The sequence below is a fragment of the Terrapene carolina genome, unplaced genomic scaffold (genome assembly GCF_002925995.2).
Source record: "Terrapene carolina triunguis isolate 2854851 unplaced genomic scaffold, T_m_triunguis-2.0 Scaffold189, whole genome shotgun sequence".
NCBI lineage: Eukaryota > Metazoa > Chordata > Testudines > Emydidae > Terrapene > Terrapene triunguis.
This window is the reverse complement of record NW_020664540.1, coordinates 5,963,960-5,983,666: the sequence shown is the minus strand read 5'-3', so window position 1 is coordinate 5,983,666 and position 19,707 is coordinate 5,963,960. Positions and strand designations below refer to the sequence as shown.

The following is a 19,707-nucleotide window of genomic DNA, read 5'->3' as shown; positions in this document are numbered from 1 at the left end:
GGGGCACTAGGGGCTCAGGGTGTAGGGAGAGGAGTATTAGGGGCTGTATGCCGGGAGGACTCCCCTGCTGTCCCTATTCCCGGAGGGGTCTGCCAGCCACGGAGTTGGGTCTTCCCACCCGGGGGGCTCTTACCGGCTGCCTCTGCAGGAGCAAAGGGGGCTGGGGGCTGATGAGCAGTTTCAACCTGGGGCATGAGCAGGAGAGGAAGGAACGCTGCACTACCTGCTCCATGGCACCAGCCAGAGCAGCAGCTGCCCCACACTGCCCGGCTCCGGCTTCCCACCTCCAACCTGGCCCGGGGGCGGGGAGAGGAGATGAGGGAGGACTCGGGGGAGGTGCCCCCAGGACTGCCTTGATCTTGCGCTGCAGTTTGGGGGGGAGGAGGCAATGCCCTCCATGTCCCCAACTCTGCCCACCATGGGCTCAGGGTTTCTGCTCCACAGGGAGCACCAGGGCTCGGGGATTCAGCCCCACGCCTCCTGGCTTCAGCCCGGTAGGGGTCACGGGCCATGAATCGGGGCTTCAGCCCTGCACCTCCCCCGGCTTCAGCCCAGCAGGGGGTGCCAGGGAGCGGGGCTTCAGCTGCGGGGCCCCGCAGCCCCCTTGAAAGGGCAGGGGGTCCGCAGACCCCTGCCCTAGATCCTCTTGGAGGAGATTCTTCACCTGGATCTCATTCCATCTTACAGAGGAAGGTTCATTAATGGGACCCTTTGAAGAGCTTCAGTAGGACTTGGTTCCACATTTGTGGAGGGGACTGATCAAGCACGGGGAGGCCTGCTGGGCTTGGAATGGGGAAGGATGCACATTAGTCCTCCTGCAGCAAAGCACTGAAGCAGATGCCGCACTTAAAGAATGTATTCAAAGTCAATGGGACTGCAAACGCTTGCTGAACCAGGGCCACTGTCTCTACATCAACCCCTGGGATTACCAGGAAAAGGGAACAGCCTGAAGTTTATGTGCTGTAGCTTGTTCATTTCCCACATGTCCTCTGTACTTTGGGTTATTCTCTCTTTCTAGGGAATTGATATTAACCTAAAAAAAAAAAACTAATCAAGAAAAGCAATATCCTCTGAACACATTCCACCCACTTTGGTTTCAGAATAATTCTAAGGACACACACTCAGTCCTAAAGTTCTGCTCAGTATACTAGATGCTTAAACCCCACACTCACTAACTTCTACAATCTCATCTTGGGTAACACACAGGTCAATTAAGTGGTCATTTATGAAAGATGGATCTAAGTTATCCGGATACCGCCGACAAATAGCTTGTTCTCTAATCAACTTGGATTTTAAGGTTTAAATATCCAAGTAAAAGGGTATACATAATTGTTACAGTCTCATCTCGCTGAAGACAGAGCTGTTAGGTGAAGAGAAAACTTCAGAAGAGTACCCAGAACATTCAGCAAAATGGAAGGACACAAACAAATTGAAGCATTCATGCTTTCAGCTCATCAGAGGCAACATACAAAGCTATTCTACGAGGATTGCATCAACATTTTCTGGAGCAAGATCAGACTCCAATGCACATGATGAATCTAGGTGATCTTGAGAGAGCCTGGAACTTTTTACTGTACAATCAGACCAACTGTCACAATAAGGATGAAACCTGTGGGCTACTGGGTTACCAAACCTTTGGCATCGGTTGTATTTGTATTGTTTCCCTTTGTGTGTGTACATGTGTTCCAGCAACTGGCTCTTTCGGAGAAATTTGTGGCCACAGACTGTGCAACTGATTTTTCTCTTTCTTGAAAAAGAGAAGTTGCAGTTTAACTCCACAGGCTCAGTGTCTTTGGAGATTAGCGACAACTGGCCATACTGTAACGGCTCTGTGTTACTATGGCTTGGATGTTCTGACGGATGCTCATTCTCTTTCAGTAGGAAGGCACCGAGCCGGTGACTTTCAATAGCTTCCCCCTTTTCAGTAATAGGCTGCACTTCACCAAGGTCATTGCTCTCCAGGATGGAGGCTGGGACGCCAAAGGGAAGTGAGCCAGAGACGTGAGTGTGCAGGTGTTCCCGTAAATTGCCACGGGAATCAAAACGCTCCCCACAGTAATGACATAAATGCATTTTGAGATTAGTTTTAGAAACATCTGGAGAGGGCGACGTGTGACTTTGGGATACCACTGGCTCGGGGTCACATTTCTCCTGCTTTATAGACACAGATGATTTCTGAAGCTCCTCCACTGGTTTGACAGCTGCTTGGGTGGAAGGATGGGTGATCTGTTGTTCGAGGGTACCATCATCTAGTCCAATGGCAAGTGAGAGCTGTAACTGTGGGTGATCGCCCTGGTTAGCAGACCTGTTGCTGGCATTTGTCAGATTTTCTTTTGCTCCAAGACCTTCCTTTGTTGCTTTGTGTGCAGTTGAGATCTGAATTCCATATAAGTTTGAAGACTGCATCGTCTCTGGGGAAAGTATCTGGTTCATTTTAATTGCAATATGGGAAAGGTAGTCTGCATGGAGAAATCGAATGCCCTCCTCCAGCCGGCTGGGGTTGACTGTCTGCTTTGGACCTTTTCCAGTGTACATGATGTGCAACAAGTAGCTGAATATGTCTGGTTGGATATCTGTAGGCTGAATCTTTATGCATTCACTGTTTAAAACAAAACATATGATTAAATATATCTGTTTCTCCAAATGATAATCCTGGCCATTATTTAAGCATTCATGTGGCCCATCATTTACTTTGAGAGAACACACATTAGTTACCTTTCCCAGATTCAGAATAAATCTGACACATGCACAAAGAGAAGGACATGGGCATAATTTACATGTGCAATTATAGTGACTGCGTGCATAACTGTATTAACTGGGCACGAATGTGACCAGTTAGCCATACACTCACTCATTTGTATATGCAGTGTAACTTTGCATGCCACTGCAGTAATTGTTTGCAAATTATGAATTCACATATTGTGTGTGATTCTGAAAATCTGGATCTAAGTCTATTGCTATATATTTAAATAATAATTCATTATTAAATTCAATAATTAAATAATAAATTCAACGAGGTGGACTGATTTAAATCAAAGTGATTTAAACCATCAATCTTAATCATGATTTAAATTAGCAAGGAGGAAACTTTGATGTAAATCATCAATTTTAAACATGTTTTGCATTTGCACTTTTTAGCTATTTTCCTAAAGGAAGGTTGATTCTCATTGCTTGGCAACCATTAAAACATGTTGATTTGCAACTAAATATAGCCTTTTCACTAAGTGTCGTCATTTTTTTTTTTTATAACCAGGAGGATACACTATATCTATACACATTTATTTAAGCAATTAGATAGATTAACTTGCATTTATTCAGCTTTTTGATTATTACATTTATTATGTTAGAACATGGTGAATGATGCATTTCCTATTTACTAGATGATTACTTGTGATTTGTGTCAAGCTCTATTTGGATGGATATTCAAATTCAATTAAAAATGCACATAAACAGCATTTTAAAAATGTAATTAAATACAACTACTTTAAATGTGCTGGATACATAAGAAAAAAATGCATTAAAATTAGCAAAACATATTTTATATTAAAAACTAGCCAATTTATTAAACAAAGGAAGAAATTTCTGTAGTTAGTGACTTGAACTGATTGTTTCTGGTCACCATGTCCTTCAAATTTTAGAACAAGTAGATCTCATCCTTAAACACCTAGTTTTTATTCATAGTTTAGAAAATGAAGACGGTTTTCCTGTTTTTCTTAACTTTGAATTGAACTAGTCATTGAACTGAGTAAGTTGAATAAACTGAAATGAAGAAAATATTCTCTCTGCACCTGCAGAGGAGGCTTCTGCTGTCAAAAGCTAGTTTAGCACTTCAGCAAACTCTGGATCCAGATGCTTAGAGAGTGACTTCTACCAGTTCAGTGGTTTGACTTTAAAACATGGCAGCAAATATGTACTGCTTAATATTTTTTTACTGCATTTAATTGGCCTTAATAGATTATAGTAAGTTAAGCATTAAAATAGGTTGTCATAAATTCAAAACTAATTTCACATAGGTTTCTTTTAAAATAAACCTGTGTTTAGTTTAAATAATATATATATATATATATATTGTTAAAACTCATTGATTTTTATCCACTCTGCATTACAATAGGTATATATTTTATCAGCTTTATGTCCCAATGTCATTAAATGGCATTGATTATAATGAACACTCAGCACTAATCTCTCACTCTCAGCCATCAAAGCACTTTCCAATTTCCAAATTTTAATCAAAGAGACTTCAACATCGCTGAAGGAGTAATTGCAGATAGGAAAGTGAGCACACAGACAGAGACCAAATCTGTAGACAGCAACTCCATGTCAGAGGCAGGATTAGAACTCAGGAGCTATCCCGTGTAACTATAAAATCTGACCACTTTGTACCCAACTGCGGTTCAGCATCTGAATGTCACCATGAGGTGACTGATATACAAGGCTCTACGACACTTGAAATGAATTGATGGTCTCAGTGCAGTCTGTTAACTCTAAGTGTCTGCAGCACAATATTGCACTGTCACCCTTGCTAGTAGTTGCAACAGCAAGGACATGAACTGAGTGAGTTTGGAAACTGGACTACACTGGTCTCCCCAGAGCCATTTGGTGACGGAGTGTGGGAGGAAGCTTGTCCAGCCACCAGGCATGCTCTGTGTACTCTGTAGATAAATACAAAGTTAGTTCCCAGGCCTTATCGGTCAACAGTAAACACGAACTCTGAACTCAATTTTCTTTTTAAAACTTCAACGTTGGTCCAAATGGTAAGCCAAAGTATTGTATTTATTTCTATGTACACACAACTTCAGTGAAAAATTCTAGGCATTTGCCGCTTAAGAAAGCTGTGATACTTCTTCAACTTTTGTTTCTCTGTTCATCCCTCTTTAAATGTGCAGCAATGCCAGATGTTGGACCTGAACTTTGGCTTATGCTGATTAAACAAGTAAGATCAAAAGGACTTTCTGACACTACATTCTAGGCTGGAAATGAACTGGTTTTAGAAGGTTACAACTCCATAATTGTTTTATGTAACCAACCCCAAGTCATCTAATCCCTTGCTAAAGTTCCTTCAGAATTTAATTCCCTTTGAAGAATAAATTTTAAAAGTTGCCTTAAATGCAGAAAAAGATGTATGTTCTTACCTTGTCTGGTGAATAAATATCATCTTAAAGTAGTTTGAAAAAGCAGCTAGCACTGCTCTGTGGGCCTTGAAGTAAACATCTCCTATTGCAACTGTACAGTCACAGAGAAAACCAAACTCACGCTGCATGTTCAACTGCTGCAGGAGGACTAGACTGTGACTAGCTGTATCCATGGCGTTTCTAAAGGCAAAAGAGGACAAAATTTGAGTTCTTGGTGAAGTGAAGATAATTGTAAGTAGTATCAAAGACCAGTTTATTTCACTAAGGAAGTTATAAAGGCGCATAGTGTGGAGGTCATACAAAAGCTAACGAGGTTCTCTGACAGTGCAGTATGTTAACATCTGCCAGGTGGTATGTACACCACAATTTAGTAACTTCTCCCACTGATATCATTAGGAATGCCCCAAACACAGTCTACTGAAATTGAAAAATGATCCTCTATTTTCCTTTGTGCTGGGTAGAAACTCCAGATTTTTTTGTTAAAAAGAACATGTTTCATCTAAACAGTCTGAAGTTACCAAACCTTAATGTCAAATGGACTCTGCTTGACTTCTGACCTTTCCCCCAGAACTGAAACTACTATAGAATAAGAAAACCATTTATCCAAGTCAGTGACCTCTATTCACTGAAGGTCTAATGCTGCATTCTCTGTGGAACCAAAACTTCCACTAAGAGTATGTCTACACTACAATGTAAGCCTGGGCTCAGACTCAGGTTTAAGCACAAACCCCCATCTGTCCACACACAAATCTGGCTGACTCCAGGCCAGTGAGCCTTCAGTACCCAGGTCCTGGCTGGGGGGCAGGGTCCCACTGCGAGTCGGGTCCAAACTTTATCATTTTTCAGTGTGGACGCAGCTCCGGGCCAGGTCTCCAGACTTGTGCTCTGAGAGTCCGACAAACAGTACCTCACAATCCCCTGGGCCAGTGTTTCTTGCCTTTCTATCCCAAGATTAGCCAATCAACTCCCAGGAAACAAACGCAACCTCCCTCCCCACCTTCACATACAGCTGCTCAGTGTTTAACCCTTCCATTTCATTCTGAACTGAACAGAGTTAACTGTCCCCTCCCTGCATTAGTTATGACCAGTGAGAAGAAGTGGTCCTTTGCTGAGCACAATGGTCATGGGACCATAGTCAGATTCTGGTAAATCTCTCATTTGAGACAAACAAGACATTTGATTTCTGGAAGAGTACCAGAAATGACCATGTGTACCATGAAATATTGGATAAGTCAGCTGTGTTGGGGATTCAATGGATCGAAGCAGAGGGGTGGATCTCATGGCTCAAGACAGACTATTGGAAAACCAGGGATGAGAACTGCACTTCTAGGAACTTCCCGTCATCCTGCCTTTTACAAGGAATTTGACCAGATGCTGGGAATTGCACTGAGCCCACAGCGGTTCACAATAGCCTGATGAATGGGGATGGCGACCTTCTAACCCCCCGAATCTAAGGGCTTGTCTACATTTTAAACACAGCAGAGGTACGGCTGCAGCTGTGCCACATCAGTGAAGATGCTGTCTACACTCACAGGAGAGGTTCTCCTATTGGAATTGGTAATCCACCTCCCCGAGAGGCGGTAGCTAGGTCGACAGGAGAATTCTCCTGTTAACCTTGCGCTGTCTACAACGGGGGCTAAGTCAGTTTAACTGCCTCACTCTGGGGTGTGGATTTTTCACACCCCTGAGTGAGGTAGTTATACCAACATAATTTCCTAGTGTAGACCAGGCCTAAAATAGTATGGGAGGGGAGCTAGCAGCTGCTGGATCAAGCTCATGAAGTGACTCTGATGCTCACGCCAGTCCCCAAGGAAGCTTTGCTGCCAGAGCAGCCACAACATGGCCAGGGTCCATACTCTGAGGAACTGTTTGATATCGCCTGGGGGAAGCAGCCTGCAGCAGAAATAGTAGCAGAAATAGAAGTAGTGACGAAGCTTGGTAAGTTTCGGTCTCCAGGTTTGTTATTAACATACCAATGGGAGAGATGTCCAGCTTATGACCCAAGGAAATTTGGGGATTGGTCCTGCTTTGAGCAGGGGGTTGGACTAGATGACCTCCTGAGGTCCCTTCCAACCCTGATATTCTATGATTCTATGAAATTATTGTTACAAGGTGCAGATAGCAGCGTGTATCAGCTAATGGTGGAATGCACGCCAGCACCATGGTGAGTCCCACCCCGACCACCACGCGGAATTCAGAACGGATACCGGGAAGTGCAAACAACAGCAAAACAAGCAGTTGTGAAAACATTTTTACTAGATCTTCAGAAGTTGTTAGAAAGACCCTTACATTGCCTTCTCTGACAGTACACCACATCATACAAATCAGCCATGCCAGAGCGGACCAAGCCGCCTGTAAACTGTACCAAGGGTGCAGGGGAAATGTAGTCCATGGGTGACAAATTATCTCTCTGAAATACACCAGGGGGTTGTATGTAGTCCAGAAATGTGTCACAGATGGGGGGATGGGTGCTTTATAATTCTTCGTTACAGAAGTATGCTGGGGGGGGGGGGGGGATTTAGGCACTGCATTCCTAATATGAGTCCAGGGAGTCCCTGTTGTGTGTAGACACCTATGGAAATCTGTTTGTAAACCCACTGGAGGTAGCCGGCATAGGAGTAACTATCAAATTCACTGTGATCACCGCCGTAGGAAAGTGCTGGGGGAGGAGAGAACAAACAGGACCTGGCCCCCACTACTTTAACTATCTTGCTGAGTCTGACGTTCCCTTTGACATGACCGGAGACGCTATTACGTGTCTACACTACAGTGAGCGCCTAGCACAATAGGGCCCCCCCTGGTCCATGCCTCGGGATTCTGCACGTTACACCCATACACATTATTATTAATACTAAATAATAATAATAATACTGCACTGCCAGACCTAGTTCCTCCTTGCCTCGTTTTACACGTGTCTGCACATCTCGGCAGCTGGCGGCCCAGTCTCACACGCACACAGCCCGTGGCGGCTTAATTTCAGACCGCAGCAGCGATCCCGCGAGTTTATTACGTTGCTGCCGCTCACAAGCGGCCACGGCCATGGTTCATACCGCCTGCAGTATAGCTCATGGGTCATATCATTCCCCCCGCCCCACTACCGACTCACGCACGAGCCATTGTCTTGCAAAGCCCCAGCGCGAAGCTCGGACGCGTCTTGCAGGCATGCGGGCAGCCCCGGCGGCGCCAAGCAGCCCCTGGGATGCACCAGGCAGGCGGGACTGGAGCCAGCCTCTGGGGATGCTGCTGCAGATGCACAGCAGAGGCCAAGAGGCGCTGCCGCCCGACCTCTCCAGGAGCACCGGAGCAGCCCCCATGTCCGGGAGAGGCAGCCCGAGCTGCAAGGATGAGCCAGGCAGGGGCCAGCCACAGCTCCGGGATGGCTGCTGAGCAGCGGCAGCAGCGAGGCCGGGCCCCGGGGAGGCGCTGCAGGGACGGAGAGCGGCAACGGGCAGCCCCTGCGGCGCGGGCGGGCGGGGCTCGCGGCTTACCGGGGGGAGGCTCCAGCCTGCGCAGCTGTTGGGCCGGGTAGGCGGCCGCGGCTCGCGCGTGCACCGGGCCCTGGCGCGCCTCTCATCTCGGCCACGCAGGGTGAATCCCACCCCCCGGGAGCGGAGGCTGCTGCAGCTGCAGCGTCCCCGTGCGGCTGGAAGGGCCCCTCTGCAGCCCCCCCCCCCCCCGCCCCCGAGCAGGGCGGCTCAGGCTGGGCTGGGGGCCCTGCCCCTGTGCGCGCACCGACCCCCTGGCGCACAGCGAACGGGGGCTGGCTCAGCGAGGGGCTCCCCTTGCCCCAAGCGCTCGTGGGGGGGCGGGGGTCATGGGTAGCTGGCCCCCTATACTGCGGGGAGGGGGCAGTGCAATGGCTTGAGCAGCACCAACAGGGAGCCAAATCTGCCGAGCTCTATGGGGCAGGCAGGCCCGGCCTCCCCCGGCCGGTGCCCCGGAGCAGCAAGCGCTGAGCTGCCCCGTGGGGTGGGCCTAGGCCTTTGCAGGGGGTGCTGCTCCCTGCTGCACAGACACCCCGCCTTAGTTCGCTGCACAGGCGTTTCCTTGCGCTGCTGGTCTTGGTAAGGAGTAAAAAACTTGTTAAAGGGACATTTACAGTCTGAGAGCATCATGGGCCTGGGCCTTGGGGTGTATCTTAAACCCCTGAGGGGAGCCAGACAGAGCCCAGCGCTGCAAAAGTGCGTGGGCACAATGTAGTGTGAGCAAGCAGGAGCTGATTATCCTATGCAGAGACCAGGCGGTTTGACCCTAGCCTATCAGGATCCTAGAACTGTGTGCTCCCTCATTCCCCCTTTCTCCACCATGACAAGAGCTCCATCCCCTGTCATTAATCCCCAAAGCCACATGCCCTGGGGTGTGTGTCCTCATATCCCCCTTCCATAGCATTATTTCCTATTCTCCCCACCTCCATTCCCCTCATGCCAGGAACTAATGTGTGCCCCTTTTTCCCTATCATGCAGGGGCTCATTGTATCCCCCATGCCCTCTTCGATAGGTTCTTGAAGCTGCTGGGTGTGTTTGACGTTCCCCTGGTGTTATCTGGACCGGTGATCTGCTAGGTCACTCCAATCCTCAACTCTGGGAGCCAGGCTTACCCTGCTGTGCTGTGAGAACCCGCACTCCCAGGCTGTTCACACACAGCCTCTGGCATGTAAGCTGCTCCTTGGATTGTGCAACCAAATGACGCTAGCCAATATCTCTGGTTCCAGACACAACCCTAGGAACCTCCGTTTTGCAGTGTCTAGTTATGCCCACTGGACGCTGCAAACTTATATGTGTTAGTCAATTTAACAAATAAATTGATATGTACCAGGCTTGTTATCCCAAGGGGAGAGCCTGACATGCTTCAAAACAAACGCACTGCTTCCAGTAGAATGAACAAACAAATTTATTAACAATGAAACATAGATTTTAAGTGATTATAACTCAGAGCATAACAAGTGGGATTTGGTCAAATGAAATAAAAGCAAAACGCATTCTAAGTTGATCTTAACATTTTCAGTGCTCTTACAAACTTAGATGCTTCTCACCACAGGCAGCACCAGGCTCTCCCCTTTGATCAGTGCTTCAGTCGCTTGGTGGTGATGTCTGTAGATGAAGGTGGAAGAAAGAGGAAGAGCATGGCAAACATCTCTCCCTTTTATCATGTTCTTTCTACCCTCTTGGCTTTGCCTCCGCTCTCATTCAGGGTCAGGTGAGCGTTACCTCATTGTAGTCCCAAACTGACCAAAGGAAGGGGGGTGACTCACTTGAGAGCCCAACAGATCCTTTGTTGCTGCCTAGGCCAGTGTCCTTTGTTCCTGTGAGGCTGGGCTGGGTTTGTCCCATACATGCCCTGATGAGGTGTGAACTGTCCCTCTGATCTGGAGAGTTTTTGCCTGGTTTTGTTTTAAGCCACAAGGACACATTTTCAGCCTCATAACTACCCTGTTTCCCCGAAAATAAGACATCCCCCGAAAATAAGACCTACTTCCAGTTTTGCCTCTCGCTGTAATATAAGACATCCCCCGAAAATAAGACCTCCCCGATAATAAGGCCACCCCGGAATATAAGGCCCCGAAGCTCCAGGAAAAATAAGACCTCCCCTGAAAATAAGACCTAGCGCATCTTTGGGAGCAAAAATTAATATAAGACACTGTCTTATTTTCGGGGAAACACGGTATATACATGAAATTACAACCTATAACATTACTATAACAACAATGCTCAGTGCATCATGAGCCTTCCGAAGACACCCGACATGACAAACTTTGCATTGGATACCACACAATCATAAGGATGAACATGGGGGTGCTGGGTGTTCCTTCGAGGTACAGAACGTCACACCTCCCTCCTTAGTTTTCTGCAAGAGGATTAGTCACTGACTATCTCAAAGGCAGTTTGTGTTATAGTTCTCTTGGCATCCAACCATTAAAGCCATGAGGCGGTGTGCCTCAGTTCCCCCATTCACACACAGCAAACCAGGTTTCTCTGCTGTGATAAGCTTTAAACCTGTTTACAGGTATTAATTGAAAAGTAGTATTATCATAAGGTTTAACATCCATGTCAAAATTCTTATCCCCAAAACTTAACATTAATACCAACATTTTTATCTCAGATGTGTGTTTACAAGTATCTTTATGATACCACACCCTCTGTTCAGATATTCTAGTTTGAGGTTAGTTTGTTCATTACCCATGTAATCAGACACTGGCTTTTCTTTCCCTCCAGTGTTCCCCACTGTGTGGGCTCTTAATTTAATCATGTTTCTAGCACTTTGGTGCCTCAGGGTCTAGCAAGATAGGTGTTCAGGGGGATCCTGCACATTGGCTGGCCCTTTGGGGAGCGGTCTCCCAACCCCAGGACTGTACATATGCAGAAAATCCAGCTCCCCTTTTGGGGTTACCCTGTGTTTCCCCCTCCCAGCACTGAGTCCTTCCCTGCCCCCTAGAGGGCTGTGATTTATGCTCTCTGGGCTGAGTGTGTTTACCCTTTAATCAGATGCACCTTTTCCCAGCAGTTTTCCCATAACTGCTTTCTGGGTCTCACCAGCCTGGGGGAAGACACCCCCTTCTCTGTCAGTTGAGTCATTTGTATTCTGGCAAACTACCACCTGGCAATTTCCTGGTCCCAACTCGTCCGTTATCACAGGCATTGGAGTTGCATCTTGATTTAAAGAGAGAAAGTTACCCGCCAAAAATTTATCAGAAATAGCATTCTGACAAACTGGGACCTGGATTGGGGTACCCTCTGCCACCCCTTTCTCTGCCCCTGAGAAGTCAGCTGTGTGACTGCTCCCCTCCGGGAGGTCAGTTACACAGTTCCTTCTCAAAACCTGGGTCACAGGCTGAGTGCCTGGGCGCACAGATGCTGACCCAGCCATCCTAGTGTCCTGGGCATCCTGCCCCAAGTGACTAGTGAGGAGACATTCCTGTACCCCCACTATTCCTTCTCCAATTTGCTCCTCTGGGCCCCCTCCCAAGACACATTTCTCTTTGCTCCTTAGGAAGGATTCTAGCTGTTCTTCAGCTACAAAACTTTGCCAGCTAACAACTGGAACAGTTTCCTTAATCACCGACACCTCTCCTGCCCCTGCGGGCATGTTGCCTTCTGCTGGAAAGGAGCTAGTCTCAGCCCCTCCCATACTTGGAAGCACCCTGCTTCCCTGTGTTACAGAGTCACAGGAATCCTCACCCACCTCAGTGGTTTCCGAGATCCCCTGACCCTTCTCTGGGACACGTTGCTCTATGCTCCCTAGAGCCGGTTTTGCCTCTGGTTCAGCTGCAACCTGCTGGCAGCTAACAACCTCAATAGTTCTCTCCCTGGTAGGCATTACACCCCCATCCTTTCCTGATGTGGTGTTGCCTCCAGCTGTAGTGCAGGAGCTGGTCTCAACCGATCTCCCACCTGGAAGCATGTGGCTTCCCCCTGCTGCAGAAGAATGAAGGAGACTCTCTCCCATTCTCTCAGCAATTCCTGAGACCTGCCCCTTTCCCTCGGGGGTCCCAGCATAAAATTCCCTCCTGCTCATAGGTGCCAAATTCCCTGCTTTCCCCTGGGTGCTCGACCCCCCCCGCCCCCACTTCACCCCTTGCATGCGGCCCCACCCCTGCCCTGCCTCTTCCCATCCCCATTCCAATCCCTTCCCCAAAGTCCCCACCCCAACTCCGCCTTCTCGTCCCTATTCCAACTCCTTCCCCAAATCCCCGCCCCTTCCCCTGAGCCTGCCACATTCCCGCTCCTCCCTGTCCCTCCCTCCCAGTACGCTGCCAAACCGGGGGAAGCGCTGGGAGGTAGGCGGAGGAGCGGGGACGTGGCGCGCTCAGGAAGGGGGGGGTGAGGAGAGCTTGGCTGCCAGTGGGTGCAGAGCACCCACTAATTTTTCCCCATGGGTGCTCCAGCCCCAGAGCACCCACGAAGTTGGCACCTATGCTCATGCTGTGGGCAAATACTTTAACCTAAGCTACATGGAAAAAATTATTACCAAGGAGCAGGTCGACTAGGAGATGTTCCATTACCCCCCCCCAGTCAAAACACTTTCCAAACCTTCCCACACCACATGGATTTTAGCTAGTGGTACGAGGAATCTACTTTTGCCCACCCCCATAGGCTCAGCCATTTGGCCAGGTAGCATACTGGCCTTTGGGACCACACTCTGCTTAACCAGAGAGATCCCTCTGCCCCAAGTACTCCCTGCCATTAATTTGGACAGCCTTAACATGCTCCATATCTGGTTCTGCAGAGGCTAACCTCACAAAACCAATATGATAGGTTTCAATTGCTTGGGGGGTGTTCTGTGTTGAGGACAGCAGAACTAACATGAGCTATTGGTTGCTGGCTTTCTCCTAGCACAGGGCATTTATTCTTCAGCTGATCAGTGGAATTACACTGATCGCACCTTTTGGGCTCTTCTGCTTTTTACAGGTGATTTGGGATGAGGTTTAGAGGAATGTTTTTGGGTAAGAGAATGTTTAGGCTCCCAACCCCCTTCTCTCTTCCCAGGGGCAAAATGGGATTCTCCTTTCCCACCAGTTTTAAACCCCTCTTTCTGTGGCCTGCCCTCAATAGACGCCTGAATCTGTTCAAAGGCATCAGCTAAAAAAGTCATCTCATCCACAGTCTTTACATCTTTGTCCCATAGACACTGTTTTACATCAGCCTTAAATATGCTTAGGAAATGCTCTTGAGCAACAAGATCAAGCAGTCCTTCAAAACTTGGCACCTCTTTACCCCTCACCCAGTTTCCCAACAAATCTTTCCACTCTCTTTCTCTTTCTTCCCTCTCTTTTCTATCTCCAGTTCTTTCAGTTGCAATAATCTCTGGTGCTCCCTCTCCTTTTCTGCAACCTGCAGCCTAAAAAGCTCCAACTTCACAATTGCTTCACTGCTTTCATTTTCCTGGTTTCAGAGTAGCGGCCATGTTAGTCTGTATCTGTAAAAAGAACAGGAGTACTTGTGGCACCTTTGAAACTAACAAATTTATTTGAGCATAAGCTTTCGTGGGCTACAGCCCACTTCATCAGATGCTTTTCCTGCTTTTCTGTTCCTACTTCCCTTTCCTGAAATAAGCAAACAGAAAATAACAAAATTGTGACCTCCTCCTGAATGTTCTTAGCCACTACACTTAAGACTCACTTAAAATCACAATTATCAATACTTAAAGTGTGAACTCCACTTGGAGTAACAAGCCGCACATACACCGTGCTCATTCCACCACCGTGACGTTCCCCTGGTGTTATCTGGATCGGTGATCTGCTAGGTCACTCCAATCCTCAACTCTGGGAGCCAGCCTTACCCTGCTCTGCTGTGAGAACCCCCACTCCCGGTCTGTTCACTCACTGCCTGTGGCATGTAAACTGCTTGGATTGTGCAACTGAATGACACTAGCCAATATCTCCGGTCCCAGACACAACCCTAGGAACCTCCGTCTTTCAGGGTCCAGTTATGCCCACTGGACACTGCAAGCTTATAGAGTTTGTCAATTTAACAAATAAATTGATATGTACCAGGCTTGTTATCCCAAGGGGAGTCTCTGACATGCTTCAAACCAAACACACTGCTTCAGGTAGAAAAAAACAAACAAACACATTTATTAATTACAAAGATAGATTTTAAGTGATTATAAATCAAAGCATAACAAGACTCACTTGAGAGTCCAACAGATCCTTTGTTGCTGTCTAGGCCAGTGTCCTTTGTTCCTATGAAGCTGGGCTGGGTTTGTCCCATACATGCCCCGATGAGGTGTGAACTGCCCCTCTGTTCCTGAAGAGTTTTGCCTGGGCTTGTTTTAAGCCATGAGGACACATTTTCAGCCTCATAACTATATACATGAAATTACAACCTATAACATTACTATAACAACAATGCTCAGTGCATCATGAGCCTTCCGAAGACACCCGACATGACAAACTTTGCGTTGGATACCACACAATCATTTTATAAGGATGAACATGGGGGTGCTGGGTGTTCCTTCGAGGTACAGAACGTCACAGTGTACTAACCAGATGCATGGGGCTCTGTGTGTTTTCCATTTCCTCCCTTGGTTTTCAGCAAAATCAATAGGGTTCTGGCTATTGATGCCTAGCACATTCCTTGAAATTTTGGAATTGAATGGACACAGTGTACAAAAGCTATCACCTTTCAGACAAACAGAGAAATGCTACGGTCTAGAGTTAAGTGTAAGACCTTGCTTCACTCTGCCAATTATCATATCAGACAGATACAGTGGTAAGGCTTACTGGTCTATAATTCCCCAGAATTATATTCCTAGAGCCTTTTTAAAACATAGGTACAACATTTGCTACCCTCCTGAAACTGGCTGTTTTTAGTGAGAGATTGCATATTTTTTTAGAAGTTCAGACACTTCAGATTTTTGGGTACATGCCCTCTGGGCCTAGTGAGTTACTGGAAAAGAGTGGGTCCAAAATATGCATCTCCCCCAATTTTCCTCAGTAGTGAAAATTGAGGCAAATAAATTATTTAGTTTCTCATCAACATCCTCATCTTCCTTAATTACTTCCTTTAACACTGGTGATCCAGCAGACCCACCAATTCTTTCACAGGCTTCCTGCAATCTCTTATTTTTACACCTTTAGACATTTGCTCTTTTAAATTAATTTTGCCCTTCTCATTTTTCCTCTTATTGCCTGCTGTTATTTATGCTCCGGTTTATTGGCTTCACTAGGGTCAGATTTCCAACTTTTGAAGGAAAATCATTTCACTAATCTCATTCTTTGAACATGTTAATAAAGTAGTGGATAAAGGAGAACCAATTGACATAATTTATTTAAATGTCCACAACGCCTTTGACAATGTCATACACAAGAAGCTAAGTAGTCATGGGGTGAAAGGCAATTTATTGTAATGGATTTAAAACTGGCTAGGAGTCAGAAATCAAAGAGTAGGATTAGAGTAGGATTAGGTTAGGCTGATGGTTTATTAAGACCACTGCCTCTCATGCTGACCAATATTGTTTTGTTTCCCTGTACTCCCCCATCAACCTGTATCTCTCTTGTCTTATACTTCGATTGTACGTTCTCTGGGGCATGCTCTGTCTTTTTATTCTGCGTTTGTACAGCACCTAACACAATGGGGTCCTGGTCTATGACTAGGGCTTCTAGGCACTACAGTAATAAATAGCCAATGTTCCTGGTAAAAGGTGCCTTGTGGTTCTGCACTACAGCCCATGTATTTAATATGTATCAATGATTTGGAAGGTGGGGGGTGAGGTGGATAATGGGGCAGCAAAATTGACAGATGACAAAGTTATTTAGGTTAGTCAGGACCAGAGGAGACTGAGGAACTTCAGAGACTTAAATATGCTAGGTGAATGGGCAACATGAAGGTAAATGAAATTCAATGTTTCATAAGAATGGCCACACTGGGTCAGACCAAAGGTCCATCTAGCCCAGTATCCTGTCTTCCGACAGTGACCAATGCCTCAGAGGGAATGAACAGAACATAATAATCAAGTGATCCATCCCCTGTCACCCATTCCCAGCTTCTGGCAAACAGAGGCTAGGGACACCATCCTTGCCCATCCTGGCTAATAGCCAATGTTGATAAATGCAAAGCAACACATATTAAAGGGTAAAATTTAAACTACTCATACACTTTACAGGATTCTAAATTCACTGTATTAACTCAAGAAAGGTGTCATAGTAGACAGGTCAATGAACATCTCTGTTCGGCAGGTAGCTGCAGTCAAAACAAAATAAACAAACAAACTGTTAAGTTCCATAATGAACAGGATGAATAATATGGAGAATATTACTACTTTGTATAAATCAGTGGTACAGCCTCATCTGGAATATTGTATGCAATACTCATCATCCCATCTGAAATATGAGAGTGCAGAACTAGAGGAAGTCAGCGAAGGACAGCAAGAATGATCAAGGGCCTGGAAAAACTGTTACATGAAGAAAGATTTAAAAGTTTGGGATTGTTCAGTTTAGAGATGAATAAGAGGGGACGTGATAAAAGTATCTAAAATAATGCTTGGCATAGATCAGGAACTTCTGTTCTCCCTGTCTCATAACACAAGAACAAGGGGAAATTAAATTAAATTATGAGGTGGGAAATTCAAAACCAATGTAAGCAGAGTCAGGATAAGCTCTACCCTGACATCTGGTGGTGAATTATGGCGAGGGTTGAAAAGAACTTCAGGGATTGATCTTGTTTGCATAGGCACACCCACCCGCCTAGCCTGGGACAACAACAACTGAAAGTGGTTACTTTGGCTGGTGTGGGATTCCCAGTTTCTCTGTTATTGGGGCAGGAAGAATAAAGTGTTGTTACCCTGATTCTGTGAATCAAGGCCAGTGGAACTGTTGTATGACAGAGGGACTCACCAGTAACTAAGTAGCACTTGCTAGACAAGGGGCATGGGTTACAAAACCCAGTGAATTGAGAGAGGTCTGTGTACCTGATAGTATGGGCCCCTGGAACACCAATTGCATTATCTTCTCTCTCCACTGTTGAATAGCAGAGCTAAGTTTGTTTCCATTAGGAATCTAGCTAGAAGTTACTAAACTGACTTCACTTTGGGCCAATGGTGTACCAGCACTGGGGCTTCCCTACTACAAGCTAAAATTGCTAAGCTGAGATCACTGAGTGCTGTGTTAACCAGTGGGGGAGCCTGAAGATATATTGCTAAGCAGCTGCCAGAGCTGAGCAGTTTGTGGGACGGTTGGAGCGGCCCGGCCCAGCGCAGAGCTGAGCCATTTGCAGGGGCAGCTGGAGTGGTTCATGGGACGGCTGGTGGAGTGGAGCGGCTGGCAGAGCTGAGCAGTTTGTGGGACGGTTGGAGCGGCCCACGGAACGGGGAGCAGAGCGGAGCAGTTTTGCGGGGACGGCTGGAGGAGCGGAGTGGAGCGGCGTGGCGCGGCTGGTAGAGCGGAGCCATTCGTGGTAAAGGCTGCAGCAGAACTCCACGGAGAGGTGGGGCAGTTGGCCTCAGACCACGTAAGGTGCCCCTTAACATCCTGTGTGCCCCCCCCATTTCTGCCCAGGCTGGGGGGGGTAAAACTCTGCAGATAAACTTTTGAACTCTGGGGCGGCACTGACCAGGGACAGAGACTTTGGGGTTGTTGGACTTTGGGGTGATTGGACTTAAGACCCTGAGGGGAAAAGGACACTGCCAAACTTACTTGGAGGTGGGTCTTTTGCTCATGGTTTGTGTTATGAATCCTGTTTGTGGTGTTTCCCCAATATAATGCCGCATTGTTTCCCTCCTTTATTAAAAGGCTTTTGCTACTCTCAGACTCCGTGCTTGCGAGAGGGGAAGTATTGACTCCTAGAGGCGCCCGGGGTGGTGGTGGTATGTAATTGTCCCAGGTCACTGGGTGGGGGCTCGAGCCGGTTTTGCATTGTGTTATTGAAACGGAACCCCTAGATACTGAACCCGGCCCTTGTTGCTGCCAACTCAGAGGGGCAGAAGGGTTACACCAATAAAAGGAAATACTTTTTCACACGATGCTTAATTCAACTGTAGAACTCATTGCCAAAGGAAATCATTGAGGCCAAAACCTTAACATTCAAAAAGGGATTGGACATTTATATGGATAGCAAGAGTAGAAGGGATATAAACCTCACATGTCAGGCCTTGAACCAATCTCTACCTATTAGAGATCAAATTGAGACCTAGTGTATCGGGCATGTTAACCCATATCTGCCTACTGTGGGGATCTTATCCCCAAAGGCCACTGTCAGAGACCGCGTACTGGGCTAGATGGACCACAAGTCTGTTCCAGCATGGCAATTTTGGCATCTCAAGGGGTAGAGCTTGGGACAGTAACACTCTTCCCTTCCCCTCTCCCTCCCCCTCCCCACCCCCCGAGTCTGAGATGGGAAATGTACATCTAGCACAAGGAGACAGGAAGAACAATGTTCCAGTACAGAATTAAGCCTTTAGTTCTGGGGAAGGGATGGAGTATGGTAAGAGCCTCCAGCATAGGTGATAAAATGGGGTGTGGGATAGGAGGGAAGAGGCCTCCATCACAGGGGTTGAGGGGCAAGCTGGAAATGAGCCTCCAGGGTAGGAGGTGTGGGGAAACAGTAAGGGGGGGGATGAGCTTCCAGAAAGGGGTAGGGTGGAATGGGGAAACGAGACTCCTACACAGAGTAGATGAGAGAGTGAGCCCCCTGCAAAGGGAAGATGGGGGGAACTCTTGGGTGAGGGCGAGAAAAACCTCCAACACCACGAGCTAGGATGAATGCAGATGAGACGATGGAAAGAGGGAGATTGATCATCCAGCATAAGAGATTGTGGGGGGGGATGAGCCTCTAGCAGAGGGGGGGAATGGGATTTGTTTGGGGAGGAGAGCATCCAGTGCAGGACGGATGGAGTGAGATTTGGAAGTGGGGGTGAGCATACAGCACAGGAGGGTGGGGAGGGATTTGGGGAGGAGCCTCCAGTGTAGGGGTGAGCAGGGTGGAGTTGGGAGGGAGGGAGCCTCAAGTGCAGGTAGGATAGGGTGGGATGTGGTAGGGGGATTGGGGTACACTCCCATGCAGGCAGGACAGGGTGGGGTCTTGGGGGGGAGATGGGGGTGACCCTCCCATGCAGGCAGGACTGGGTGCATCTGGGAGGGGCT

The 19,707-nt window shown here is 47.3% G+C and overlaps 1 protein-coding gene across 1 annotated transcript; it reads right to left on the bottom strand.

The window, feature by feature from the left end:
• Positions 1–572: 572 nt before the first annotated feature.
• ZBTB25 (zinc finger and BTB domain containing 25) lies at positions 573–8,706 on the bottom strand. Its single transcript, XM_024194402.2, has 3 exons — positions 8,621–8,706; positions 5,133–5,312; positions 573–2,599 (listed from the first exon to the last, which is right to left on the bottom strand). Exons 1-3 carry the CDS (start codon positions 8,704–8,706, stop codon positions 1,474–1,476), a joined length of 1,392 nt encoding a protein of 463 aa, XP_024050170.2. The 3' UTR covers positions 573–1,473.
• Positions 8,707–19,707: the final 11,001 nt, after the last annotated feature.

What these genes read in the sequence shown, in the direction of transcription:
- ZBTB25 (XM_024194402.2), bottom strand. Translation starts at nt 8,706, where the DNA reads ATGAGAGGCGCGCCAGGGCCCGGTGCACGCGCGAGCCGCGGCCGCCTA. An exon ending in CAGGCTGGAGCCTCCCCCCG is followed by an intron (nt 5,313 to 8,620) that starts GTAAGCCGCGAG and finishes TTTTGCCTTTAG; the next exon opens with AAACGCCATGGATACAGCTA. An exon ending in ATATTTATTCACCAGACAAG is followed by an intron (nt 2,600 to 5,132) that starts GTAAGAACATAC and finishes TGTTTTAAACAG; the next exon opens with TGAATGCATAAAGATTCAGC.